Below are 27,897 nucleotides of genomic sequence, written 5' to 3'. Positions count from 1 at the left end.
TTTTCCTCCTGGCCCAGCCCTGAATGGGCAACCACTGTTCTCTTGGTCCATCTGTCCATCCACCCATGTCCACAGGTCCAAGCCCTGGTGCCCAGTCACATAACTGTCTCCCACTCCTCCTGTAGCAGTGGGGGTGGCCGCTCAGGCCCAGAGGCCTCCTCGTCCAGGCCTGAGCAGGAGCCATTGAGGAATCCGTCCTCCTTGGGAGCTGCCGTGACAGTAGGTGTGGTATCGAGGGTCTCGAGGACTGGGGCCCCTGGTTTGGCATGGCCAGGCAGCTGGGAGTGGCCATTGGTGGTGGCGGCAGGTAGCAGGCGGGGACTGAGGGGCAGACCGAGTCCTGTGCGGGGACCTACGTTGGTCACACTCGTGTGAGACACCATCGGACCGTAGCTGTAGCTGCTGCTCCCGCTGCGTGCCTTGCGTTTGAAGTCCAGTGCCAGTGTCCAGCGGCTCCAAGATTTCTTGATCTCAGCCTGTACCTTTGGGCAGTAGAAAGGTGTCAGTTAGGTGTGCCCTTAAGCCCTTTGATACATGTCCCCCTGTCCCTGCCTCTGTAACACCCAGCCAGCACTGAACGAACAGGGGACTACTAGATAATTCCAAGGCCAAATCAAATCCCACCATCCTCAGAACATGGCTTGACTGCAGCTGACTAGCACACTCAGAGTCCACAGGGATCAAATGGCCCCAAACGTGACTGTGCCCTTCTGTTACAGAGAATTCACCCGTGGGGCTGGGAAGACATTTGGCTGTAGCAGAAATCCAAAAACCCACAAATCCTAGCATATTCTAGGCCTGAATCATCTGAAAAGATCTCTGTGCCTTCAGAATGTTCTCAGGGAAACTCTTAGAGGAAGACTAGGGGGCTGAGACTTGAGGAACCCCGAGCGCTCCCCATCGCCCTGCCCCGCCCCAGCGCTGCCTCCTGCTTACCTCACCATTGCAGAAACAGTATATGATGGCAACAAAAAATCCCTGTGGGGAGAAGAGTGTGGGATCAGGGCCACCTCCCTCCCCCACCAGGCCTCCTCCCTCCCCCACGGGCCTTGGGTAGGGCTGCACACCTGGAAGGAGTTGAAGAGCATCTCGTAGTGCATCTGGATTTGCCAGAGCGTCCCTGAGACCTCCGTGTAAGGCAAGGCCATGAAGACGGTGTAGTGCACGCCAAACAGTGGCATGAGCACCAGGGTGGACTTGAGCAGCTTCCTGGCAGGAGGACCAGGAAGGTCAGGTCACGACCCTTCCCCTCAGCAAGCACTGCCACCCCCGCTCTGCCAGTCAGGCCCCAGAAGCTACCAGGGGGCCCAAGGCACTGGCCACTGTGGGAGAACAACACAATTCACTCGGGATGGCTACCGTCAGGAGGCAGTGTTACTAGGGCTCCTTGGTTCTGAAAGGTGTCCTAGAGTTCCCTGTTTCTGGACCCTTTGCAAATTCTGATCCCTCTGCTGGCATGGACTCACTCCCATCCCCAGCCCAGGCTTCAAGCTTCAAGTAAGCTGCTGTCCTCTTGGGGCCAACCACTGCCCATTGGGCCCTTGAGCTCCCTGCAACATACTCTTCGAGGGGAGGTCTGGGTTTGGCTGATGCTCACAGAGCCCAGCTCTAGTGCAGGGCTTACTACCAAGTGGGATCTGGCAGGGCGGGACCCATCACCGCTAGGCAGGCCAGGGCCTGGGGTGGGACAGTGGGTGGGGTCAGCCAGGGGGTCAGGAGCTCGATCCTTCCCTTGAAATGGGCTCCTTCACGGGGTCTCTGACTTTCCTTGTATAAACAGACCCTAAACTCTACCCCATGTAGTGGGCAAGGCTCACCGGTATTGCTGCCGTGTGTCACACCGGCCAGCATTGGTCTCCCGCAACTTTGTGGCAAGCACCCGGATGATGTTGATGAAGAGGATGAAGTTGAGCTGTGGGAGGGAGGGAGCTGCATCTGGAGACTGCACCCTAGCAGGGTGGGGCAAGGACTCTCCGACCCACGGCCCTGCCACAGGCTCTGCTCTGCCACTGCATCTGTAGGTGGCTCTTTGGGCCCTCAGTTTTCCCATCTCGACTGGAGTAGGGATCCTCAGGCCTTTGGGGCTCAGGTCTCTGAGTCCAAGGAAGCCTCCATATGTCCCTGTCAGGGGTTGGTCACTGGGGACAGTGCCCACAATACCACCCATCCCTGCTCACCACTACAGAGGCCAGGATGGGCACCTGGATGATCCACTTCTTGTGTCCAGAGCTCAAGTCCCAGCACCTGAAGAAAGTTGAGGCATTAGCCCCTAGCCCCTCCTGCACCCATTCTCAACCTACCCATAAAGGCCTCAGGGTTGGCTTATTCTGATACCAACTGTCAAGGGCACAGGACAGGGGTGTTGCATGTGGCTAGGCCTGAAGCCACTTTTATAGGCCTCTTTGGAAGTAATCTCTTGTGATCCTGGGGGATTCCTGGCTGGAAGTGGTCTGAGAACTAAAGCTGGGGCCACTTAGGGTCAGGGTTCAGGAGGACTCCTTGTATGCTTTGCAGAGGAGGAGGAGGGAACCAGGGGTGTTTCCTGGCCTGTGTCAGCACCCCTGGCCCCTGTATCCAGCGGAACCTACCCAGTGTTGGCCAGGGTAGCTCTGACACCAACCCATATAGCCACGAAGACGGCAGGCAAACCTGTGGGCACAGAGGTGGCACTGTGTGAGGGGCTATGAATGGGGCCCTCAGCCCTCATGACCCCTAGCTTACTTCCTTGCTGTCCTGACCCCTCACCCTAGGCACAAAGGCTGCTTGATGACAGAGTCACACTCCAGCACCTGCTGCCCTAACAGCATCCCCTTGGGGCTCCAGCCCTCGGGACCCAGCTCGGCCCTCTGCCCCATCTTGGTTCTGAGTCTCCTACTTGTACCTGTGCAGGCCTGGAGGGCATATGGTGAAAAGATAAGGTATGACCAGCTTATCCATGCCTAGCCCATTCTTTTTTCCCATCCCCTGAAGCACATGGCTCTAGGCTTGGAGCTCCCACAGGGAGGGAGACTGTGACCAATATTTTTCTGTCCCAACACCTAGGACAGAACTCCTGACCCTCCCAACCTGGTTTGTGAGGTCCTAGCCCTCATGGATGAGGTTAGATGGGCTAAGAGTTGACCTCCAGGCTAGGTAGAGGCCACAGGAAAGCCTCCAGATGTCCTGGTCTCGGTCAGCTCAGATGACAAAGGAAGCTCTGAGTGAACTTCGCCTCTGGACAAGGAGCCTGATCCCTCCTCCCTCAACTTGATTCTAGGCCTGGTGCACCCTTAAAGGGACAGGACACCATCTGGGTTTATAGTCAGAAAAAGCTGTGACATTCCTAGGTTGCAGGGTTCTGTGTGCTCCTTAATCCAGGTGTTTCCAGCTCACCTAGACACCTCCTATCTCAGAGCCTGTTCTAGTTCCTGAGACCAGACCTAGGTCTCCCCAGCTCAGGGGCTTACCATGGTGAGGTCAGGGGTAGAATGTGTGCCAAGGAGCAGGGAGACTGTGTCTATTGACCTGAGAGCCTCTGGGTGCTGAGTGTGGGGAGGGCTCCAGCCACCCGGCCCACCCCTCTGCAGTCTGGCCAGCTGCCCCGGAGCCCAGCCAAGCTCTGGAGCTGCCAACAATAATGGATAATTATCGGTAACCGGATCCCAGAGCCTGTGGGGGGCTGGGAGGAGTGCAGAGTCTCACTCAGAGTCTTGTTTTGTGAAGGGGCTGCTGAAGCCCAGGTGTTGATGCTCAGCTGTTGGGTCTGTGGCTCTGGATCATGGACCCCATCTCTTGGTGGAGGATTTGGCAGGATAACAAATGCTGGCCCTGACCACCAGGCTCAGGGTAGAAAGTAGCTCCAGACTCCAACTTGAGGCCCATGCTGACCTCTGATCCAAGATCCTACTCTGATCCCAAGCCAAATCTTTTTTTTTTTTTAATCCCCCAATACTGGAGATTGGATCTTGGGTCTTGTACACATGAGACAAACAAGTGCTCTGCCACTGAGCAATAGCCACAGCCCTTTTGGTTTTATTTTGAGATATAGTCTTGCTAAATTGCCCAGGCTGGTCTGGAACTTGCAATTTTCCTGCTTCAGCTTCCGGAGTAGCTGTGATTACAGAATTGAGCCACTACACCTGGCTATAAACTGAATCTTGACTTGAGAGTTCCCCTTCCCCCTCTTCTAGGCTGAGCCTCAACCCCAGGTAAATCTGACCCTAGGTGAGCCAACACCAGATGAACTCTGACCCCTGTCCAGTTCTGTTCCTTGAGCCTGGAATGGGGTCAGTCATAGAAGGGTTGACAGGGCTCCCACCTATTGCCCCCATCAGGGACAGAACATGCTGTGTGGGTGCCTTACCCTCTAGGGTGCCCTCTCACCCTGCCCACCGTCCCTGGCCTGCCCTGCGTACCCCAGCCGAAGACCGTGAAGCCCCACAGGTACTTCTTCTCTGAGAAGAAGGCCATGAAGATGAGGCTGTGCAGGTACAGCCCCTCCACCAGAATCCAGTAGTAGTTGGTGGCCAGGAAGTAAAGGAAGAAGGTCACAGCCACCCGGCAGCCAGCCTAGGAGACCAGCTGGTATTAGCCAGACCCTGCATCAGGGAAGTCAGGGCTGGCCTGGGGCTTGGGAAGGGAGAGCAGGAGCAGGGCTGGTGCGCGCGGGACAAGTGATACAGCCAAGCAAGCCAGGAAGGGGCAGGGTGCAGCTGGGGTAAAGGTGACAAGATGGAGTAGCTGGTGTCCTGGGCCGAGGCCAGAGGGGCACTCGAAGCCCTTGGCGATAGGGCTGGAAGCGGAACTGAGTGGCGCGAGGGTCCCTGTGAAGTGGGTTTGAATGACCCCATGCTAGGGGTGGCAGCTAGGAAAGGGCCGGGCAGGGCGGGCTCTCACGAAGCCAGTGGCGGCGCGGGCGTGGGCCTCACGGGGCACTCACGTAGCCGACGGCCGCGGCGGTGGGCGGCGGGGGCGCCTGGGCGATGATGTGCAGCTCTTCCTCGGTGAGGCGCTCGGCCTCGTCGAGCGTGAAGCCGGAGTAGAGCACTGCGTCCTTGACGAAGATGCTCGCAGCGCGCAGCATGAAGGACAGGAACATGTGCATATGGATGTAGTTGCGTGTGCAGTGCAGCCGCCTGCGGGCGTGCGACATCACCGTGGGTGGGGGCACAGGGAGGCACGGTGGAGGGGGAAAGCTGGGCGGTGCGAGGTAGGTAGGGGCATCCCGCAGCGGAGGCGTGAGAGGAGAGGGATAAGGCAGACGGAGATCCCCGAAGCCCGGCCCCACCCTGGACCACGCCCACGCCGTCGCCCCGCCCACCTAAAGTAGGCCAGGATGAGCACAGCCACGGTGAGGGAGGCCAGGGACATGGAGTAGCCCACGGTGTAGATCATGCCCAGGCGGTCAAATACCTCCTGTGCAGGTGGGGAGAGAGAGAAAGGGGGCTCAGGGTGAGCAGGAGGGTAAAAATTGCTGGAGGAGTCAAGGTCAGGCGTCGGGGTGAGGTCAGGGGTCACCAGTGGGGCCGGGGCGGCCTTACTGGTGTCAAGTTGATCAGGGGGAAGATTCGCACCCGCTCTCGAGTCTCATTGGTCATGAACTTGAGGCACTCGCTATAGTTGGCCCATGTTCGATTATGCCCAGGCACCACTTCCCAGCTCCCATTTCGGTCGCAGCGCCTGTAGGCATGGCCTGTGGGTCCGCGAAAAGGTCAGGGCAGAGAGGTCTAGAGCCAATAAGGCCCTGAGCTCCAAGCCCTGATATCCCTGTGGTCCACATCCCTAGCCAGCCTTACCTTTGTGATTGAAGTCATAAATGTAGTCGGGACAAGGCACAGCTACCACCTCACCTGGTGCCCCCAGGGGCCAGCATACGATGTAGTCCCACTCAGGCAGGCAGGGGCGCCCTGTACCCAGAGACAGACAGGGTAAGGAACACTAAGGTTAAAACTCAAGGAGATGAACACACCTATTGTTGGTTCCCACCAGGACAAATGTGCCTCAGGACCAGAAACTTCAGACTTGGAACATTCTGGAGAGAATATATGGAGTCTTCTTGCTGTACCCTAAATTCACCTAGCCTCAGAATTTACTACAGCCCTATGATGCAAGTGCTGGCACTGGCCCCATTTTCCAGATGGTCTGGAAAAGGCCAAGAGAAATGGGTGACTTGCTGAGGTCATATGACACAGGACCTTGCTCCCCTGTCGGACCCAGGTTAGACTCTGCTCCTGGCCCCACATTTCAGGTGTACCTGAAGAAGGGCAGTTCTCAGACTAACTTTCCCTCAGCTGGTAGGCTCATTATGTGACCTTTTGCCAGGGACCATGGACAGAAGGAAGGAAGTCTTCTTTCTAGTGCCAGCTAAACTTCTAAAGTATTACCGACCTCACGCAGGTGTCTCCATTCTCTACATTTCTGTTTTCTTATTGGGAAGTTAGGGTTGACCATATCAGTCCATGCTTCTACCACCATCTACGTCGACCCCAAGTGCCTGCCATGAGACACCCACGCCACTCATGAGGGGCCACGATCCACCAAATCCAAGTATTAATGGTGAGATTTGAAGCAAGGTGACATGTCCTATTTTGGAGTCTTGGCCTCACTACTGAGATGTTAAGTGACCGTGGAGGGTCCACAGCCTGTGGATCTTCCACATTCCACACCCAGCTCACAGCCTCCTTCTCTCCCCCTGTAGAGCTCCAACCACAGGACTCTCTAGCCTCCCTGGAAGGCTGCCTTGACGGCTGGACCCGCCCAACTTGGTGAAAGGCTCTCTGTCCTGGGCGCCATATTCCCAGCCCCACCCAGCCAGGCCCACAATTCCCTCTGGTCCCAGGGGAGCCACAGGGTGACCACAGGCTCCCAGATGTGGCCCATCTGGAATCCACTGCCCACCCGGCCGGTTCTAACTGGCCCTGTGGCCACAGCCTGGGCTCTGTGTTTGTCTCTCCTCACCTCCCTGAGGGACTACACAGCCCTGCTTCTCCCTCCCTCTTTTCTCCCCTCCTTCTCCCACTGTCTCTGCCTCACGCCTTGAAGGCTGCTCTACTCTCTTGCTCTGTTTTCTGGCCCTCCCCAGTATGTATGTCCCTGTATCTTCACATGGACTCCTAGACCTTTGTTCTTGCCTCCTGGTCTTTCCTCTCTCCTCCTCTCTAATCTCCTAGGATTCTCCTCCTTTTCTCTTTCACTCCCTGGATGGGGCTGCAGCCCTGGGTCCACATCTGAGTCCTTTGCCATGCACATCTCCCTGGGTCCTGAGTCCCTCCAGCTCAGCTGCCTGCTCCTCATGCTGTCCCCTGGTCCATCTCCATACACCTTCTGCCCTGTTTTCCTGGGGAGGGAGCTGGGCCTTTTATTTTCCACATGAACTCACATGGAAGGGGCAGAGCAGCAGGGCAGATGGGACCAAGCCGATGTCAGGAGGATGCATAGGAGCACAGACATACCTCGGCGCCTGCTGCCAGTGGCCACCTCCTTGTCCTCCTTGGACTCAGGGTAGAGCTTCTCAGATGCCTTCTCTTTCCTGGGCTTCCCTGATGTGGATGCAGATGTCCATCCCTTATCTGATTCCATTATGTTGGCTGGAGAAACCAGGGTCATTACAGCTGTTAACTGTGCTCCAACAGCAGATTTTGGGTATCCCCTGCCTCAGGTCACCTATTGTACAATAGGAGCTGTCCCCTCCCTAGTCTACTGATACCCAAATTCTTGAGACAAGGGCAAGGGAATCTTTCATAAACTGCAAAGTATTTGTCAGGTGGAGAAGAAATGAGGACAGAGAGCTGGTCAGCAAAGGTTCAAATGGGAGTGAATGCCACGTGGGATCACAAGGAGCAGAGGTGGTAACCTCCTACCCAGGAGTCAAAGGCAGGCAGGAGTCAGAGCCACCCAGGAACAAAGGGACCACCAGGGGGCGCACGGTAAAAGTAGAACCCCTGCGGGGTTGGAGGGGGAATCCTGTACTTGGGGAAAATGAAGGCAAAATCAGGGCAAAATGCTGTGCAGGGGAGGAGGCTGGTGGTGAGAAGGACATAAGCAAGGGGTGCAGTTTGTCAGGAATGGACAGACAAATCCCTCTCCCCCATCCTCTGCCCTAGGATATTTGAATGAGAAGTTTGCAGCTTACCTACCCAGATCAGATGCCCTCTACCCAGCCAATGACCTTAGCTGGCTGAGTCATAGATACTCACCCCTATCTCTCTGTCCCCTTCCCATTTGGTCCCATGGACCCTCAGTTCTCCCCACCCTGGGGTCCTCTGTCTTGCTCTCTGCTCAGGTGGCTTCTTTCAAAGACCTACCCATCCTTCTGGACTTGGCTTGGACAGCTTTTCCCTTCAGGAAGCATCCCAGCCCACCCTACTGGGAACTGGTATACTAGCCAAAGCTCTGATCCTGGCTTGCCTGAGCAGATCACCCCCCACCCCCCGCCAGGGGCAATTGTCCTTTGACTGCCTTCACAACACCCTACCACAACCTGAAAGAGGAGGCCCACAAAATTCTGGGTCCATCCTGCCAAAGGCTCTTTTCACCCCTTCTTTTTGAAGGAATGTGTGTGAGGCAAGGATGCCTGCAGGTCTGAGGGCTGGCAGGGCAGCATGGGGACTGGAGCTCAGGACTTCTGACAAGCTGAGGACCTCCTGAGCTTGCTGACTTAACCTGGGCCTGACCCACTCCACTTCTGGTCCTCACTTTGGCCCACTGACTTTCACAGGGCTTACCCCTGCCCAACACCTTCAACCCTGTCACCACCTCTGCATCCTTGGACCCCATCTTCATGCAGCCCTATCCCCACCTGCAGTCCGCAGGACTTCCTTGAGCAGCTTGTCACACTGAGCCTGGGCACGGTGCAGCAGGAAGATCTGTTCCTCTTTGGTGAAGACGTCATCCGCGTCCACCTGCCAACCCAAGGGTCAGATGACAGGTAGCACTGCTGGGCAGCAGCAGGTCCAGGGCCATCCCACCCTCCAGAGGGTCCCCCTTTCCAAAGGTCCTGGCTCTAGAAGGAATGTGGAAAGCCGGCACTTGTGGGAAATCTGTCTTATGTAGCTTCCATTTTATGGATGGAAAGCTGGGGCACTGAGGGCTGGGGATTGCCCCATCAGAGGGAAAGGGTGAGGGCTATCCCCTGCCTGTCCACCAGTAACCCTGCAGGCTGCATCCACTGAAAATCTGTCCCATCCATTCCCCTGGGAGCATGGGAATGGATGGAATGTCCCAGGATGGATCCTCATAGGACCTGATGGCCTTCTGGGATCTGAACAGGGACTGGGGGTGGGGAGAGTTGGATAAGGAGTGTGAACTCTGGTGAGACAACCCTAGCTTGGATTCCTTCAAGTTCTGGGGCTCTGGGAGACCTTGGGAGTCACCAGTTTCCATCCTGGCCCAGCATCCCAGTTAGTACTCTTTCCCCAGTGAAGGCTGAGAGCCCTCCCCCCTCCATGCTTAGGGTCTCAAGAGGGAGAAGATGGAGGAATTGTTGGCAAGTGGCCTGTGCAGGACTGCCACATTGCGTGAGTCCCCTTCATCCTGTGGAAGCTCCCTTCATCAAGCTGTCCCTATGTTTTAAGATGGACACAGGATGTTGCTGTTGCTGTCCTCTCTTCTGGAATGTTCTTTTTTCCCTTCCCTCCACATGCACACTCACTGGAACTCACTGGCATGATTTTAAGGAAGGAAAAGGGAACATCCGGGAGTAGGGTGGGTTGCACCTGGGGCAGGTACCTGGTGGGAGGGTCTGAATTTCTGCTCTCTGATTTGGGAGGAAGAGATTCAGAGGGTGAGCCCAGCATGCCCAGGAGCAGCCCAGCATTCCCATGAGTGTGACTCACAGGGGTTAGTGCATCCCCTGAGACCACTGCCCCAGAGATGGGGTCAGGATGCCCTTGGACATCCCAGCTCCAAGTTTGGGACCGATCTCCTCAGACCACAGGGCATCAGGGCAGGGTCATGACCACTGAGGGCCATGACCACTGAGGGCCATTCCTCCCCATCCCCACCCCCCAAAAAAGCTACGTCCCTTTAGACTCTACAGAGCACAGCCTCAGCCTGCAGAGCTGCAGCCCCTCACACACTTCACAGCGGGCCGGTCCCTCAGTGTGAGCGGAGGGGTGCGGGCGGGAGAACCAGGAGCCCGGGAAGGAAGGAGGCGGGTCGGGAAAGGGACTTGGAGGGGGCGGGCCCAGCCGATGAGGGCGGCGGGCCGGGTCAGGGAGCCTGGCTGCAGGGAGAAGTTAATTGACCGCGTCTCTTGGCGGCAGCAGCGAGAGCTTCCAGGCCAAGGAGTCTCCAATTGGCTCCACAGGGCTCGGGCTCTGCTGGTTTCACTTAGTGCAGGAGCGTGTGCATCTCTGCGCGTGCGCATGGAAGTGGCCGCACACATGCTGTCTGGCCGGTGTGAGCCTCCTTTCTGTGAGTTCTCACATGGGGATTGCCCAGCATGTAAATTTGGGAGAGGTCTGAAGTGTCTGGAACATGCACGTGTACATGTGTTTGTGGGCAAGGTCCACGTGTGGACTGTCCTTTAATATTCATGTCTCGGCTTCTCCATGTCTTTGGAGTTTGAAGGAGACACTCGGATCTCATGTGGACCCAATGCTCATGGACCCCCAGGAAGGGTGGGAGCAGATTCCCCTGTGCTGGCTGCTGGCCTCACAACTTCTCTATCCTCCCTGCTCTGCCCACTACAGTCATGGATGAACAGACCGGGGCAAGGTGATGGGACTTGCCAGGATCCAGGGGATTTGAGACTAACCTGAAACACTCCTTGTGCCTCTTGATATTGAGAATTCAGACTGCTGGAAGTTCTGATCCTTGTTACAGTACTTATTTGCTACCATTTTGATCATTCCTAATAATATCTCCATCGATATCCCCATCACCACCAACACCAATTACCACCAGGCATACTAGTACTACTATTGATGTAACCTCTACTACTACCATCAGTACATCAACTGGTATCATTGCATCACCATATCCACCAGCACTATCACTACCACCTCTACCATGACCGCCATCTACCTCATCACCAACACTGCTAGTACCACCAAAGACTACACCATCACCAACGTTACAACATTACCTCCTGTCCACACCTACTGTCCATTCCACCTTTGCCATCCTCTTGTCCTCATTCCCTCCCCATGTCCATCTCTTTGTTATTCCTTCCCCTTCTGCCCACCAAGACAAGCAGAGAATGCCCCATGGTTTCCTGGTTAATGGAGCACCTGAGCAGCTGACCAAAGCTCCCATCAGTTCTTGAGGACTTGCTGACACACCTGCCTCTCAGCAAAGTGACAAGCCCACTGAGATGACTGGGGGTTACAGATGGTGGCCTAGCCTAGGGGAAGGCAATCATGGGATGAAAACTGGCCAACTCTGGCAGACTGATGACCATTAACTGATCAATGCACCTTCTCGCAGGCTCAAGGGTCTGCTCAACATCCACCTGCTGCTTCAGCTCCACCCTCTCCATGGCCAGCAGGCCACACAGCCCCTTTTCAAGAGTCTTGTGTCCAGGAAAGGGAAGGGTATGCATTTTCACACCCCATGGCCCCTAAACTGCCCCTGGCCTCTCTGAGCTTTGGGACCCATTTCTCTTTCACCCGATCAAGGCAGAGCAGTCACTGCAGCAACAATGCAGGTCAAGGAAGCACTTTCTCAGGGAGAGGAAGTGGGCTTCACAGCAGGTGCCATAGAAAGCAGTTCCCTGCTTAGAATGTCCCCCCCACCCCCTCCTTCCAGCTACACCCTCCCCTCATCTGGAGAGATTCTGCCCCCAGCACTGGAGCCCAAATCCCATCTCCTCCATCACCTAGCTGTGTGTTTTTGGCAACGTTGCTTAACCCCCATGCTTCAGCTTTCCTGTAAGTTCAGGATAATAATAGGGCAGTGGTGAGGATTAAATGAGGTACTTCATGGAAAGCCTGGGCAGGGGCAGGGCTCAAAAAAGCTGGTTGCTATTCTTGCTACTGTTACCAGCAGCACCATAGAGTCATCCCTCCCAGGCAACATGGATACCTTGAGGCCAGGGACCCTGGGTGATGGGTGTGACTGTGTGGGTGAATGAGTCCAGGGGGACACAACAACAGGTAGATTAGTTATGAGGTCTCAGGGAGAACTGGGGTCATGGAATATTGGAGATTGTGCTAGATAAGGTGCACCTGGCTAGCTTTTGGGGTATAAATTCCCTGCATTTCTGGATCCCCCTGGATTTACACTAGGATTGAAAGTCACTGCCAGACCCCCTCAAGTTTGACCTTGAAGGGTGCCTCTTCTGCCTCTGTCCTACCTGAGGTAGCCTTATCACTTGGGGGTGAGGGCGAAAATGCTGATACCGGTGACTCTCCTCTCAGCCTGGCATTCCCCCTGCCTGCCATTCCCTTCCCCTACCCAGTCACCTCCTTCCACTGGAAGAGTGCTGGCTGGCTCAGCCCCAGGTATGGAGGACTCAGACTTGCTCTTAGATCCAGAGTCTGCACATCTTCGGTCTCAGGGGCAAGGACTGAGGGACTGGGGGCTGAGTCTTTGCCAGGGGTCACTTAGTCCACACTCACCACTGATGGGGCCACCCAGCCCTGGCACCAGGGGTTCTGCATCTTCCCTACCCCCTCTGTGGTCTTGGAGTAGGGGAGAGGTGACTCCCCATCATGGGGCTGAGCTTCAATGCTCCCCACTGTAGGGTATCTTCTCCATTCAGCCTTCCAACATGGAGCCTTTCTGTGTGCATACGTGCATATACAAAATTTGTGAACATGCAGGGGTGACATGACCCAATCTTAGCCCTGAGCTGGCAGAACAGGGTGGAAGACAGCCAGTGTTTATGAGGTTTCAGGCAGGGTACAGGTGGGGGCTGGAAGATGGTCCATTATTTACAAACACAGAAGCTGCTGTCCAAGCAATGGAGCACATGTGGTCAAGGGTATGTTTTGTCTTTTTCATCGAGGTGCTCACTCTCACCTCTCCTAATACCCAGCCTCACATCCATTCTGTGCCCATGGGCAAGCTGTTCCTTCCAACTCAGTTCACAGGGAGACCCTACTGAGGAAGGCATCAGAGCTGGGGATGGCAGGGATAGTGGCAGAGCGGGTGGAGGTCAAGGCAGTGGGTAGCATGTCGAGGCTGGTGATGGTGATGTTAGAGAGAGCCCAGTTCACACCATCATCCAAAGGAGGGCTACTCTTCTCACTTCCTCTCAACCTGCTAAATTCTACACGTTTGCTGTCTGAGAATCAGGCATGTGATAATTCTCCCCCTCCAAATACACATGAAGGAGGAAATAAATGGGACTCTTCTTCAGCTCTGACAAGGCTGCCTCTGGACAAGGGTCATTTTCTATTGCCTGCTGTTCTCCTGAAGTTGACTTCTTGGGTCCTGTCATCGTCTTACCTGGATCAGCCTGCCTGCCCCCCACCCCCCGTCCCCTGGGAAAGGGTGCTTTGCTTCCTTGCTCACCCTTGGAAAAAGATCTGCCTGGTGTAGGATGTGGCCTCTCTGTCTGGTGGCACCTGCCACTGCCCCTGGAGATGGAAACACAGACTCATATCTCTGTTACCTTGCACCACATCCCATTTTACAAAAGGCGACACTGAGACACGGAAGCCAAGAGAATAGTCAGGAAGAGAGGAGGGTCAGGAATGGAGCTAAGGTGCACTTTACACTGAAGCAGCAGCCCTGGAGGAAGGAAAAGAAAAGAGGAAATATCCAGCCACATGCGTCCCCTGGCACCAGCCACAATATCATATCATCTTTCCAGACTCCTTTCGGATTGCATCCTTTGCTGCATCAAGTAAGTCTCTTTTTTGCGAACTCTACAGAGGTAATTCAGCAGTGGAGGTGGACTCTAATTGGGCAGAGGACAGTTGGGTCCTGCCTAGTGTTAATGGTGAAGAGGTTAATGGTCCCAGCAGTCAGGAGAAAATCTTGGCTAATAGGAGACTCTCTGGTGACCTCATGGCCTTCCTGCACCCCTCCTCCAGGTCCACTACTGGGACCTGTGCTGGCACCCCTCCACGTTTGCCATGCCAGCTGGCTAGGGATTGCTCCCTCACTGCCCTCTGTCTGGCTGGCCCAAGCAGGCTGGGACGGACTCCTCATCCCACCACTGCTGACAAGTGCTGACTTTTCCTCCCCCTTTCCAGGCCTTCCTGAACAGGCTGCCTGTGTTTGGGGCTGGGAGGGGTTGGGGAGGGGAGGCACTGTGACAGCCTCTTATCCCAGCCAGCCAACGTGGCCGCCTTTGGGGCAGGCAGTGGAATGGAGCCTGGGGATGGTGGAGTTGGCTGCTAGGATATGGTGGATCTTCACAGGCAGCCTCTACCTGGCCTGGAGAACCAAGGCTCAGGAGGATGGTATGGCCTAGCCTTCCTCCAGCCTAGTTAGCAGAATGGGATCCCATCTTTGGGCACAAGGCTAGCCACAGAGTTGGGATTCTTAAGGGTCAGGAAGTCGCCAATGTCTTTGGTGGACTTAAGCAAAACTTTGCATCCTCTCTTCGTTACCTGGTATTCTGCAGACAATTTCTGCAAAAATCCCACCCTACCTTTTATATTTTCTGGGGCTCTCTCTAAAATAGCTGCTTTCCTGATGTGGTGGCTGGACCAGGGAGTGTCCCCAGAAGGCCCACAACAGGAATCTGGGGGAGGCCGCTTGACGCCTCATTAAAACATTCCGAAGAAAACCCAAGTTCCCGGGAGGGCTCGGCCCCCCTCCTACTGCTCTGTCCACAGGCAGTTCTGGGAGCTGGGGAGCGGGGAGGCAGAGCATATGTTTAAGGGCAGGTGATATAAAAAGCTCCAACAAATCAATACAAACAGGATAAATAACCCATAGAAAGACGGGTAATGGCTCTGAGCAAGCTCTTCAAGAAGATGAATAATAAAAAAGTGGAGAGTTCAAAAATCACTGGCAATCAGTAAATTAAAATGACAAGACACACCACTTTCACCTATCAAAATGCAGACGTGAGGCTACTCTGCCTAAGGGGTAACTATCTTATTATATGATTGAATGCAATAAGTTATTCATATTAACCCTCTCTCTGTTGGCTGTGTTTAATTTCTATCCTGGGCAGGGGGATAAATAAAGTGTAGAGGTGCAGCAAAAGACCTTCCTAATATCCTGAGACGGAGGGTATAGGGAGGGGGCCCTCCCACTCTTGTCTTGGTGACTATAAACTGGCACAAGCTTTTCAGAGAGCAATTTGGCCACTTCCATTAAGATTAAAAAATGTGCTTGTTCTCAGATCCGGCAAAGACAGTAGGAAATCCAGAAATATCCCACTGGGAAGTAGTCACATAGGGACCCAAGAGGGCACTTCAAGGAGCTTTTCTGCATGGTTGGGAACACCTCTCTCTCGCTCTCTATCTCTCTATCTGATGCACACAGACACATGTTTGCACATGCACACAGAACAACTACAGAGAAACAATCTAAATGAACATTCCTAGGCATGTCGCATTTTGGAAAACTTTGCAGCACTTAAAAAGATAGATTTATATTTTCTTACTGAAAATCTTCAAGATACACCTTAAAGTAGTAAAATTCATATGACAGAGCCCTATCTAAAAACTGATACCATTTATTTAAAACAATCAACCAAACAGAAAACAACAGGACAAAGCTCTCTCCTTTATATGTACATAAGTGGTATTGTTTGGAAGCACAGGGAAAGAGGTACGGAGGACTTCCCCCCCCCCCACTGTTAAAAAAATGATTTTTGTAGAAGGGGTAATGGAGGATTCTTATTTAATCTGTATAATAAGAAAGAAAGAACATATGTATGTCTTCATTATAAAATGTTTTAAAAGTAAAATAATACAAGCATTTCATTTAAAAAAAATAAAGGAAGAGAAAAAGAAAGAAAACTCATGAGCTGCTCTTGCGGGGAGTGAGGATCTCCTGCCAGGAGCAGCTCTCTCCCTGCTTTGTAGGAAGGAGCTCAGTGCAGAAGTCTGAAGACCTGGGTTCAAATCCCACCTCTTCCAGACCCACTAGTAAATCTCAGTGCCCTCTCCTGTAAAATGGCTGGGCAGACAGATGCAATGAGAACATACATGACTGTTTTTAGCTCAGAATATGGAGACAGTCATTGCTCAGTACATCTTGGTTCTTTCTTGTCTAAAGCAAGTACCTTGGGCAGACTGGGAGCGATCCTGCACTCCTAGGCTGTGAGGCCACACCAGTCCCTCCCGAATTCTACCTATCTGGAGTCACATTTCATACTCAAAGCCTGACACCATGCTGCACATGTGCCTCTCCCACTGCTGTTTCTTCTCTGCATGCATGTGTGCTGAGAGTGTCCTTATGATGAGGCATCCCCAAAGGCAAGACCACCCTTTGCTTCCTTTTCACAATCTATGGACCCATCCTTTCCTCTAAACTTCAATCCTCTCAACCCCCTGCTACTTTGCCTTGTAAGGAACAAGATGGACCAATAGAGAATGGCTGCAGTTAGTATTCTCCCAATTGGAAGCTCTTTGGCCCCTTAACCAAGATCACTGGAGAAGTGGGCTTGCTCTTGATGCTGGTTGGGCAGGTAGCATACAGGTATGGGTGACACTGAGGTGGGTGAGTTTGGGGGAGCCAGTACAGATCTGGATGGAACAGTAGTCCCCAAGCTCAGGAGAGGGAGCTGGCAGGCTGCCAGCCTCTTGTTGGCTCTGGTTGAGCCCAGGGGGCCCACAGGACTTTGGTGGAGGGTGGGTGGCTGCATCTCTGGATTTTGGACCACATTCCCATGCTCTGAATCAGCGCGGGTCCAATAAACTCATACCCTAACCATATCTCAGTCAGACTCCATGGGCATCTCTTCTATCTTATCATCAGTCTTAGGACAGGTCTAAGCCCTTTTTTATTTTGAGACAGGGTCTCACTAAGTTGCCAACGCTAGCCTTGAACTTGCAATCTTCCTGCCTCAAGCTTCCCAAATTGCTGGGATTATAGGCATGTGCTATGTCCAGCAAAGCCAGGAAAATTCTTTGCATATACTTCAGCTTCCCAACAGAGTAGTATGGGGCCCTAGAGACCCTTATCACCACACATATAGAGGCAAAGGGCTTAGCACTTAGTTAGTATGAGATAAATAATGGTCACAGTGGTTGTGTAATTTGGTTAGTTAAAAAATAGGGATAGTATTTTCCTCAGAGAGTTATTGGGACGATTAAAATAGTTAATATGTGTAAAGTGCTTAGAACAGCATCTGGCAAGTAGAAAGTACAGAAGCATTTGTTAAACACAAATAAGAAAACAGTATTAGACCTGGGTGCACATGTTTTCATGACACACACACAACTGTGCTTCTGCAAGTCATATGCAGAGCCACAGCTTCAGCCACTGAACACAGATACACACAATTCCACAGACTCAGATGAAGAACATGCCCAGAGTCCCTTAGGGCCCTGCTCTGTCCAACACACAGGTATACTCTTAGGACCCACTCGCTCATTACCCTGTCAACTCTGTGCACGCATACGTGCACACACAGAACTCACTGAGGGAAGGTTGGGGAAATGGCTCTGTCCCTTGGTGTTTTGCCAGTGCTTGGAGAACCTCTGCCCAGGGTGCTCAGTTCCTCCTAACCTCAGTCTCCCAATCTACAGATTCTTGTATGAGGCAAAGCCTTTGGCTTTGAGAGTCTGCTAGAACCATATTGTGAGGACATAAGCACCAGTAAACGGGGAATGCTGAGAACTACCTCAGATTAGGGCAATGCTAGGTAAAAAAAAAAAAAGTAAAAAAAAATACCCTCTTTTTACAGATGGGGCAATTGAGGAGTGGAGAAGGATAGCCTAAGGTCACATAGACATCAGGCAGAGCTGGAGGAATCTTAGAGCTCCTGCAAGGTACAGAGCCATTGCTAGTCAGACAGAGGAGACTGCTGCCTTCTAGCCTCTAAGAGAAGGCAAATGCCCCAACCTGGGCACTGATGGGGACTGGTGGGAGTGGGCAGCAGAGGCCTTAAAGTCAGGCACACAAGCCTACTGCTTCCTCAGAAATGGGCTGATCTCCTGGGACGGGGCTGCTGGGGGATATGAGTGAGGGGATGGAACATTTCCCCTTCCCTGGAAATTGCCCCAGAGTTTGGCCCCTGGATGAGGTGGTGATCCCCTTTCCTGTCTTGGGTGGGCTGTCTGCCTGGACTGTCTCCCTATTTGTATCTGTTCTGGGTCTGTCTAACCCCCTCGCACTGGGGAGCTCTCATCCCCACTCCCCTTTGTCTGTCCGTCCCCCCCCCCATCTCTCCAGCTGTCTCTACCATGCTGTCTCCTGGTCTCCACTCTTAGGGGAATGCAGAATTTTCCCAGGGGTCTCCTCACTTACCAGAGTCCCCCTGAAACAATTTCTCCTGCAGGAGTGTATGGTGAAGCCAGTCTCTTTTAGTGAACCTCCATGACACACCACACCCACCTCCCTGGGCAAACAGCTTCCACTCTGGGTAAAGCTGGACATGTGTTTGTGCTTGTGTGTAAGGGTGTGATAGTGAGAGCTGGAGAAGGGCCCTAAATCCTACCGCTTGCTTGGGTGATTCTGACCTCAGATCCACAGCTATCCAGGATTGCATGCAAAACTCGCAGGAAACAGGCCCTCAAAGCAGACTGTGGAACGCCACATCCAGAGCCAAAGCTCTGATCACACTGAGCTTTTTGCTGGATCACACTGTCACCTTCCAGGGAGACAACTAAAATGTGTGCTCATAGGGAAACCCCAACCACAAATTTCCAGACCCGGGACCCCAAACGCTGGCTTGAGAAATAGGGAGACTTCATGCATATGAAACCCACGGTCCAGACATTCCAGAGAGAACAGGAACCCAGGATCCTGGGTCAGAGATGAGCCCCATCTAAAGTTAAGGATACTGGAAGCACCCAAGTCTCGGTGCTATAGACCCTCCCCAGCGATACCAGAGCAACTCCTAGACTCCTGTCCTGGAGGGCGGCTAGCAAGGGACTTACCAATGCGTATGCGGAGCTGAGCACCGGGCAGCAGAGCAGCAGCGCCAGACCGGGTGCGATCCGGGCGGCCCCCATCGCCACCGCCTAGGGCCGCGTCCCTCGGGGCAGCCGCCGCGGGCCCTGGGGGTGGTTGGGGGTGCAGAGCAGCGTCAGGCCGGGCCGCCCCGCCCACGTCCCGGCCTAGGGGACCCCGGCGTCCGGGCGGCCCGAGGCCCCGGGGCCCGGCGCGGGGCCCATGCGCCAAGGGCGAGCGAGTGAGCGAGCGCAAAGGAGAGAGGGAGGGAGGGAGGGAGGGAGGAGGCAGCCTGAGGCCGGCGGGCGGCGGGCGGGCGCCGAGCGCTGCGGAGCGGCCCGTCTGCCTCGGAGCGGAGAAATCACATCCATATGGCCGGGCCCCCCGCCCCCGGCCCGCCCCTCGTCCCCCTCCCGCGCCGCCTTTTCTTTCTTTCTTTCTTTCTTTCTTTTTTTTCCCTTTGGGGAAACTGGGAGCTGTGGCTTCGCCCCACGCCCAGTGGGGGAGGGGCGGGGGAGGGGTCGGGGTCGCGGTCTGCGGGGGGCGAACAGGGCTGTTATTTTTAGCTCCACGGCGGTCTGCCGTAAGGGAATTGGGGCGGGGCAGGGGCCGAGTTTTGAGCCGCGCGGGGCGTGCAGCTCGGGGACGCGATCCCAAGTTTGCAACCACACTGAGCCCTCCGGTGTTCTGACCTCCAGCTCCCGGCCCCTGGGTCCTTCGGCACCCTCAGATCCTCATCCCCAGTCCGCCGCCTCGCGCACCCCCTCCCCATCCTCGGTCCGAGTCCCGCCTGCGCCCGCGCGGCAAGAGCGCGCCTGCGGCCCCGACGCTCTGTCAGCCTGTCTGTCAGTCCGTCTCCAGCTCCCCCGGCCTTGGCCTCCGGTCTTCCAGCGGCCCCAAGCTCTGTTTCGGTCACTCCCTCGCTCGCTCCCTCCCCTCCCCCTTCTTTCTCTACGAAAACATTTGCAAGTTTCCAAAAAAGCCACCGAGCTGAGCTGAGCGGCGCGGGGCTGGCGGCTCCATCGGGCTCCGTGGAGGCGCCGCCGACCGACTCCGAGACAGAGCAGCCTGGCCATCTGGCCAGGCCGGGAGTCACCCCTGCCTAATTCCGGCCTCCTCCCCTGAGCTCCGGCCCCCGGCCCCGACTTACTCCGAGCGCGCCGCCGCGGCCCCCGCCTTGCCATGGGTGTCGGGGCTCCCCCGACAGCCTCCCTAAGCCAGCGCCCCGTCCGCGGCCCCGGGGGAACTTCATGGAGCTCTCGGGATCCCCCCCTGGCCGGCCTGGCCTCCAGCGCCCCCCGCCCGGCCGCTGTTCGGAGCCGCCGCCCGCCGCGCGTCCCTCGCCTCGGCGTCTGCCGCTCCCCCTCCCTCGCGGCCCGGGCGCCTCTTCCCTCCCCCGCGCCTTCCCTGGGCCTCCTCCCCCACTCCTTCTATCGCCTCCAAAGCGGTGTACGGAGGGACAGAGCGGAGCCAGCTGCCCTCTGCCCCGGGACATTTCTCCGGAGGCCGGACCCGGGGTCGTACAGCGGCGGGATGACCGTTGTCGGGGAGGTGGGGGACAGGGTCTGGGCAGCTGACATCAGGGCCTGAGAACCCAGCCCGGGACGCTGCGGCCGCTTCATTCTCTCCTTCGGGAAAGCACGTTTCCCCATCCCACCCCGATCGCCCAGCCCGGGCTGTTGAATAGGAACCCTCAGCCTCAAAGCAGGCCCTGGTCACCAGAGGATTCCCTGGGGAGGCCGCCCAGTACTCTGCGCGCCTCCGGCCGCGGCGCTATCTAAGCGCCCTTGGGGCTCTGGTTCTGGCTGGGTCGGGGACCCTGGGGAGGCTGCTCGGCCGCCAGCCCCAAACCTGGCTTGGCCGCCGACGCCCTCCGGTCCCGCCCCGCCCTTGCTTCTCCCACCTCTCTCCATCCTAGGTCCCAGTCCTCGTCCGTAGGTCTGCCGGCCCCTAGACCTGCTGCTGTCCCTGCCGGGGTCTCGAGCCTAGGTCCTGCTCCCTCCCTGCCGGGTATCTCTCCTGCCTTCTTCAAGTCTAGACCCATTCAGCTTGTGGCTGGGCCTCTCCATCTCCGTGCCTCACCCAGCCCGGGTGGCTGGAGGCTTCAAAACCTGGGATTCAGTCCCGACACCCACCCTCAAATTTCCCTTCCCTTCCCCCTGCCCATCCCCAAATGCTTGCTACTCCGCTGGAGTCCCCTGGGGACCCTCAACATGGGGAAGGTTGGGAAGAGTGCAAAGGGGCTGTGCTTTGTGCTTGGAAAGGAACCCCTGAGTTTTAAGAGGAGGGCACCGTGAACCCCAAGCCTCCTTAGGTACCAGATGGGGAAGGTCAGGCAGAGGAAGGGGTTGGGAATGTCCGGAGGAAGTTAAACTAACTATGGTGCCCTGGAAAATATCATGGGCCAAGTGGCAGCCTACTCTTGCCCATTTACCAACTGTTGTGTCCTGTTGTCTGGACCTGTTTCCTCATCTGTAAAATGGGCCCTTTTAATTTTTTACTGAAGATGCATGGCATCAGGTACTCTCCATAGCTATTCTGTGGAAATGAGCTCCTGGGAGCCCCCAAACCTGCTCTGCATCTTGAGCCTTACAGCCTTACAGCCCAAGCCCTCAGGCTGCTAGAATCCAGTTCAGCCAACCCCTCTCCAGGATCAGGCTCACAGTTGTCTCCTAAAACATCTCTTTGGCTGCAGCCCCCTTCTGTACCTACGGCCCAGAGTGTCTTGTTCTGGCATTCAAGGACTCTGCTGTTTGAGACATTTTCCTCCAAAGATGACTCTCCCCAGCAGTAACTGTCCACTGGACTTCTGGCCTTCTCCCTGCATTCATCCACTTTTGCCTTACTGTTTCCTCTGTCAGGATCCTGCTCCTCACCCTTGATACCCCACCCATTGATACCCCTCCCTCCTTGCATCTCCATATCCTCCATTGCTGGGGAGCTGTGGTTTCCTGTCTGCCTCCTTTGGAGTGTGGGCTCCTTGGGACTGGGGACCAAGGTCCAAGTGTCCAGAGTGAATACTCATGGTTCTTAAGAGTTATGTTTCGATGGTCTCAGCTTTATGCCCCTGTCTGAGTGACTCTGAGTTTTAGGGTTCTATGACCACTGACCTCCCACTGTCTTCCCTTGATAATAACAAAAGAACATTCATGGAGGGATCAGAAAGGTCAAGAGGTAAACCTAGGGGGTGATGGGGCTGAATCCTTCTCAGATCTAATACCAGAAAGCTTGACACTTGCAACAAATAATGTTTGCACTTGGGAGGGTCAGGGTGGGCTGTGGACAGACTTACAGAAAAGCGTATGATGGGCTCTAAGTCTTAAAGGACATTTTCCTAGCCTTAACTTATGAGCCTAACCCCAGAGTTCTCTGCTGGACATTCCAAAGCTGTGTGTGGGGCCGCTGTCCCACTAATTCACCCCCAGGCCTCTGGTTAAACTGCCACCATGGGGGTGGGGGTGTCACACATTAACTGGTAGCACCCCAGCACCTGGCAGAGCCAGCCTTAACCTCTTTGACAGGCAGGGCCCCAGGGTCAGTTTCTGGTTAGTTTCAGGTCAGTTTCAATGGGATGTGGAAAAGCCTGGCTAGGACTGGGGAGTGGGTCTGAGTCCCTCTCAATGATCCCTAAGCTGGGGCCTAGCAGGAGAAGCCATGGCAGTCACTAAAGCTCAGAACTAGAGCAGGGGCTTTGGCTCCACCCCTTGCTAGTACAGCAGCCCCAGGCTGACAGGCCTCTGCAGCCAGCCGCCACTGTGAGTAAGGCTCTGGCCAAGGTATACAGACCTGGGGCCAGGGTGGGCACCAGACTTGAACAGGAAAGACAGAGTCTCAGCTCTCTGAGGGCTGCAGCCTGGCCTCACTGGGAGCTCTCTGAGATAAAAGGTCTACATCTGTTTCTGAGACATCACACGCTTCTGATCCCTCAGCCCAACCCTGGCCCCAAAGTCACTTGTATCCTAAGATTAGCCTTGCTGTCAGATTGGGCTTTACGCCCATGATGAACCCTGACCCCAGACTAAATCCTTATCCCAGTCTGATCCCTAACCCCTGGTTGAACCCTGACCTCAGACTGAGCCTTCACCCGGGCCTCAACCCCAGACCTCTCTTGGGTTCCAGGCCCCTCTGGAAGATTTTCAAGGCAAGGGGCCAGTAGGGGAGGGGATGGCCAGGCCATAAGTGAAGCGAGGTGCCACTTTTACAGCCATTTCAGCTGCTCATAAACACCCCCCACTCGGCAGAATCACTGGAGCCTTGCAGAGCAGCTGGATGGCAGCCCCCTCCCCTTACAGCAGGGGCCTGGATTTCCCACCTCTCTGGAAAGCAAAGGGAGGGAGGATGGGGCACAGGGACCAGCAGATTCTGTCAGGGAATACTCCTAAAGCAGCTGGAGGTATGGGCTTCCTCTCTGACTGATCTCATGGTCATGGCCCCCACTGTCACCATACCAGACCTACAGACATGTGTCCACAAGAGCAGACCTTATCTGCTCCATGGCATCACACAGGGGTGCAAATGCTCACCCCATGGGGAACCACAACCTTGCTTCTCTTAGCTGTTCTCAGGCCCCTGGAGCTCCCTTGGTCCCCACTTACCTGGAGTCTGTAGGCCTTCCAGATCAGGCCTGAAGCTGCACAGGAGACTCACGTCGGCCATGGGGAGGCCATGGATCCCTCTCAAGCAGCTTCTCAGGTCCAAGCCTGAGTGAGAATGTGGCCGTTGGGGATAGGAAAAGCTCTGAGTCAGAGCTTTTGCTTGAAAAGAAAAATTAATTATTTTTTACCAAGCCCTGCAGTGGCCCAGGACTTTGTCCCAGACCCCAAGCATGGCAATGTTCTGAAGCCCTGGGCTGGGCCCTCCCCACAACCCTCACGGATATGCCTTCCAGGCACCCAGGCCACCTCGGTCTCTCAGGTGAGTATGTGCCTCAGTGATCCTTTTCTTGCCCTGCCAACTCTCTGTCTCGGATTAACTCTTCTTTTGTCTGTCCCTGTGTCCCTGTCTGACCCTTCTGGCCCTTTCTACATCTTAATATACCAGGCCAGCATTGGGTATGATTTTGTTCAAGTTTAAGTCACCCTGAGGATTCAGATGGGGCCTAAGTCTGGTTCATTCCCACATCCTAGACAGGAAAACTGAGACCAGAAAAGTCCTCTAGTGGTTAGGAGAGATGTGGGGAAACTTATTTCATCCCAGTCCTTGTCCTGACCCCTGTAGCCCCTGTATCTGATTCCTTTTTCACTGGAATGTGGGTTTCTGGTGTACAGCTACAGGAAACCCTCTCTGTCTGCCCCCATGTTACTATGCCTCCCATGCTCATGTCTTGCTTGTACACTGAGGCTGGGGATTATGGACAGGATGACATTCTTCTGAGGGTCTACAGAATGGGCTGTGGCAGAGCCAGTGCTGGATGCTGATTATGAGGATGTTGACAAGGAGAAAGAAACCCTACCAAATCCTGGAAACCTCAGCCCAGGGTCCCTGGGCCCAGCGACCCTGGCTGGAGGCGGCCCTTCTGCCTGAGCCCAGCTTGAACTGGTTTGTGTCTGCAAGTTTCAGGCTCAGCCTGATGAGGTATAATGATTCACATGGCAGCTGCTGCTCAGCACATTCCAGGCCTAGCCTCCAGTGCCCAGCATGGGAGGTGGCTGGCCCTAAAACACCCCTTTTCCATTGGGATATGTCCCTAGGGCCCCCAACCCCAGGAGCCACCTCTTCCCAGGTCTTCTAGGCTCCTGGGGAGGGTACTACACATTATAGTTTTCAGTGTATCTTTTGGTTCACAAACTAGAAAGGGAGGCAGGGAGCTGTTTAATACCTGGTCTCCGGGTAGAGGAAACAGGCTCAGTGAGCAGAATGGATCATTCACAAGGGCTGCTGCCCAGGGTTACTTCAAAATGTGCTATTACAGGGGCATCCTACGTCCTGGGATGCATTGTCCATTCTGTGGCCAGGGCCGGTAGGGGACCAGGTTTCCATTTTAAGGGTCAGTGGGCAGTCAGATCCAAAAGAGGAAGGGCTCCCTGGCCTCTGTTAAGCTTCCCTGCAGCCCTGACCCTTCACTCCTGAAGCCTTTCCCTCCTCCTTAATCCATGGGCCCTGTCCCACTCTTCCCACCATCCCCATTCTCACTGGCCAGGGAGCAGGAAACTGGGGCCCCTTTCTGCCCTGACCTGTGAGGCTGTGAGCTGGACCTCTTCCTGCCCATTGCCTCAGTTTCTGATCAGACATTAACAGATGGGCAATTTGAGATTCTAATGGGCTCCTTAAAGTGCCCAAGCACTGCTATCTTAGATACAGGCAGATCTTTGAATCTGAAAACCTGAGGGCCTCTCTCCCCTTAAGCATGGGGGCTGCTAGTACAGTTCGTGTCCCCCCAGTGGGCCCCAGCCTAGGGCTTTGAGGGGCGAGGCCAGCCTTCAGCCCTGGGGACAGGAAGTCGTGTGTTGGTCCTCCGTCCTGGGGAAAGAGGCAGGGGGAGAATGGCTGCTCAGACCCAGCCATGTTTACCTGGGCTGGGCCCCCTTGGAGCTCAACAGGCTTCCATTCATTGGGAGCCCTATAACCCTTTGGGGCTCCCTGAGGCTCACAGCTCCTGGACGCCAAGCCTGGCTTCCACACCCCCGACCCCAGACCTAATGGGGACCATGGACGGCAGGTGAGGCACAAGTGGGGAAGGACTGGGGTTGGTGGGTGGGAGGCTCAGACTGGCTTTGGTTTTTACATTCTGTGTTGGAGTATTGATTCCTGCCTCATGCACACAGAGGAGCTGACGGGAAGACTCAGGGAGGTGATGGAGGTTGAAATATTCCTTCAGTGGCCAGGGGCCTTAGTTTTCTCCTAAGTCAGAACTAGGTCCCCCCAGACTAAGCTGCCAAAGGCACATCCTCAAATCACAGGGCCTTCAATGTTCCCAACCACCTACTTCCTTGTTGCGATCCCACGCCCTCCCTGGGGTTGTTGACCATCCAACCTTGCACACCACTGGAGTAGGTGGCATACCCCTTCCTCTCTAGCCCTCTCTTTCTCCTCACTTCAGTCAGTCTTTTTGGAGGCAGAAAGGCTGGGATCGGTTAGATTGTGAGGGATGAGGCCCTAGAGCTTGCTTATCCCAGGGTTGGGCCCTTTACAGTCCTCCAGTCATACTTTATGTGAGTGACGGTCCCCTCTGAATGGAAGGGATGCTGCAGCAGCATTTGGTGGAAGAATTGTGGCTTAGGGCTTTGACTCCTGCGCCACTCTCCCGTGACTTTGAATTAACCCTCTTTCCATCCTGGTCCTCAGGTCCTCCAGCTGCTTCCTGGGGTTAGAGTGGACACTCTGCAGTGCCCTCTCAGCCCTGAGATTCCCTGTTGGTCAGCTCCAAGGGGATCCCTGCATGGCAGCAGATGGGTAAGAGAAAGCTCCCACTCAGATCCCCTTTCAGCAGTGGCCCCACATGCCCTGGGCAACCTGGCCAGCCGCTGGGGACCCTGGTGGGGGCTAGAAGCGGGTCTCGCTTCCCAGACGCCTTCCGGGTGGGGTGTGACTTCCCGCTCCACTGGTTGTAAAATGCCCAGAAGCCTAGTGGGTCTCTAGTGTGTGTGGGAGGGGGGGTCTAGGCCTCAGAATACCCCCCTCCCAGGCGTGTTTGACACGTGTTTCCGCCTCTCCCGGCATGGGCTCCCGCAGCTGCTATTTATAACCTTTAAGAGCTCCTGCCGACTGCAAAGTTTTCTTAAATTCAAAATATCACCAAGGTCCTGGGCACGCGTTCCAGAGGCCGCTGGGTCCTGTGGTTTGAAGGGAGGAGGGGGCCAGGAAGGAGGAGGTGGTGGGGAGGGGGTTAACTCAGACACTGGGTCCTAACTGGGGTCTGTGGCCCTGAGACCTCAGATGAGGAACCCTAGTCTTGACACTCTGGTCTGTTTGGCTTGGAGGTATCCTGTATGTGGGTGGTCCTTAGTCAGGCCGGGCCATTTAAGGACACCTGAGCCTCAGTTTCCTCTCAACTTGAGTGCCTCAGTGGACATTAGCTAAATGGATTCTGGGAACATCTCTGGGGCCAGGATCAGGGCTGTTTCTGCTTGGACACTGGCTGAACTGGCCAGAGAAAAGTAGCACTTCAGAAAGGTTTAAAAAACTGCATGTGTAAGGCTATGTTCTAGAGAGGGTATCAGCATGCCAGAGGTCACCCCCTCATATAGACCAAGTCCCCAGGCCTTCTTATGGTCCATGCCCTCTGAGTTTCCTGTCAGCTGTGAAAGAGGCTGAAGGGCCCTTGCTGGGGACAGGTAGGTCACTGCTTTGTAGGAGATTCCAGCAAAAACAGGAGGGTGGCTATACCTAGTTCAGAAACCTTCTTGAAGCTGGAAGAGACATTGGCAGCCCCCTGGCCAGGCTCAGCCAAGGTAGGATGCTGCCCAAAGTCACACGTCCAACTCCTTCCTGCTCTGTCCACTGCTCTATCCCTGGGGTCCCTCTGCCTCCTGCAGGAGTGGGTGAAAAGCCCCATTTCCTGGAATCAGTCACGTTCTCCTGGGCCTAGGCATCTCCCAGCTCTACTGCTTCTTTCCTTCCCTGGTTTCCTGAGTCAGGATGGGGACACAGAGGTATGGAACCGCAGCCCTGGCTTCCCAAACCATAAAGCACATCCTGTCCCTACAGGTAACACCTTTGCCATGCCTGGCTGGCTCCATCTCAATGAGCAGAGCTGGATCCAGGATGGCTCTATATCAGTCTTCCAAGTCAAGCAAAACCACAGAGGAGGGAGGGGAAATGATGACCTAGCAGACAAAGGAGAGGCAAGGGAGAGAGAGGAACCCTTCTAAAAATCCAGTCCTGCCTCCTGTGGCTCCTGAAGTTCCCTGGATCAGGTTGCTCATTCCCTAAACACTCTTGCACTTCCAGTGTGCTGGACCAGGCATGGAGACCCCAGGGGGGTGAGGCAGATATGCCCTGTTGCCCTGT

The 27,897-nt window shown here is 55.1% G+C and overlaps 1 protein-coding gene across 1 annotated transcript; it reads right to left on the bottom strand.

Annotated features, from left to right (window-relative positions):
• Position 1: 1 nt before the first annotated feature.
• Pth1r (parathyroid hormone 1 receptor) lies at positions 2-20,280 on the bottom strand. Its single transcript, XM_026389946.2, has 15 exons — positions 20,099-20,280; positions 18,936-19,055; positions 8,777-8,879; positions 7,431-7,565; positions 5,775-5,885; positions 5,553-5,671; positions 5,300-5,394; positions 4,919-5,114; positions 4,395-4,548; positions 2,589-2,649; positions 2,178-2,244; positions 1,818-1,912; positions 1,068-1,209; positions 937-978; positions 2-482 (listed from the first exon to the last, which is right to left on the bottom strand). The coding sequence occupies exons 2-15, from the start codon at positions 19,008-19,010 to the stop codon at positions 96-98; spliced, it is 1,782 nt and encodes a 593-aa protein (XP_026245731.2). The 5' UTR covers positions 19,011-19,055; positions 20,099-20,280; the 3' UTR covers positions 2-95.
• Positions 20,281-27,897: the final 7,617 nt, after the last annotated feature.

Source organism: Urocitellus parryii, chromosome 3, assembly GCF_045843805.1.
Source record: "Urocitellus parryii isolate mUroPar1 chromosome 3, mUroPar1.hap1, whole genome shotgun sequence".
NCBI lineage: Eukaryota > Metazoa > Chordata > Mammalia > Rodentia > Sciuridae > Urocitellus > Urocitellus parryii.
This window is presented reverse-complemented; position numbering and strand designations above follow the sequence as displayed.

Bases quoted from the DNA above. Each gene is read 5' to 3' on its own strand.
- Pth1r (XM_026389946.2), bottom strand. From the start codon at position 19,010: ATGGGGGCCGCCCGGATCGCACCCGGTCTGGCGCTGCTGCTCTGCTGC. The intron at 5,886-7,430 runs GTATGTCTGTGC...CTCTGGGTACAG, and splicing joins CACTGGCAGCAGGCGCCGAG to GGCGCCCCTGCCTGCCTGAG. The intron at 2,245-2,588 runs GTAGGTTCCGCT...AACTTTCTTCAG, and splicing joins GCTACCCTGGCCAACACTGG to GTGCTGGGACTTGAGCTCTG.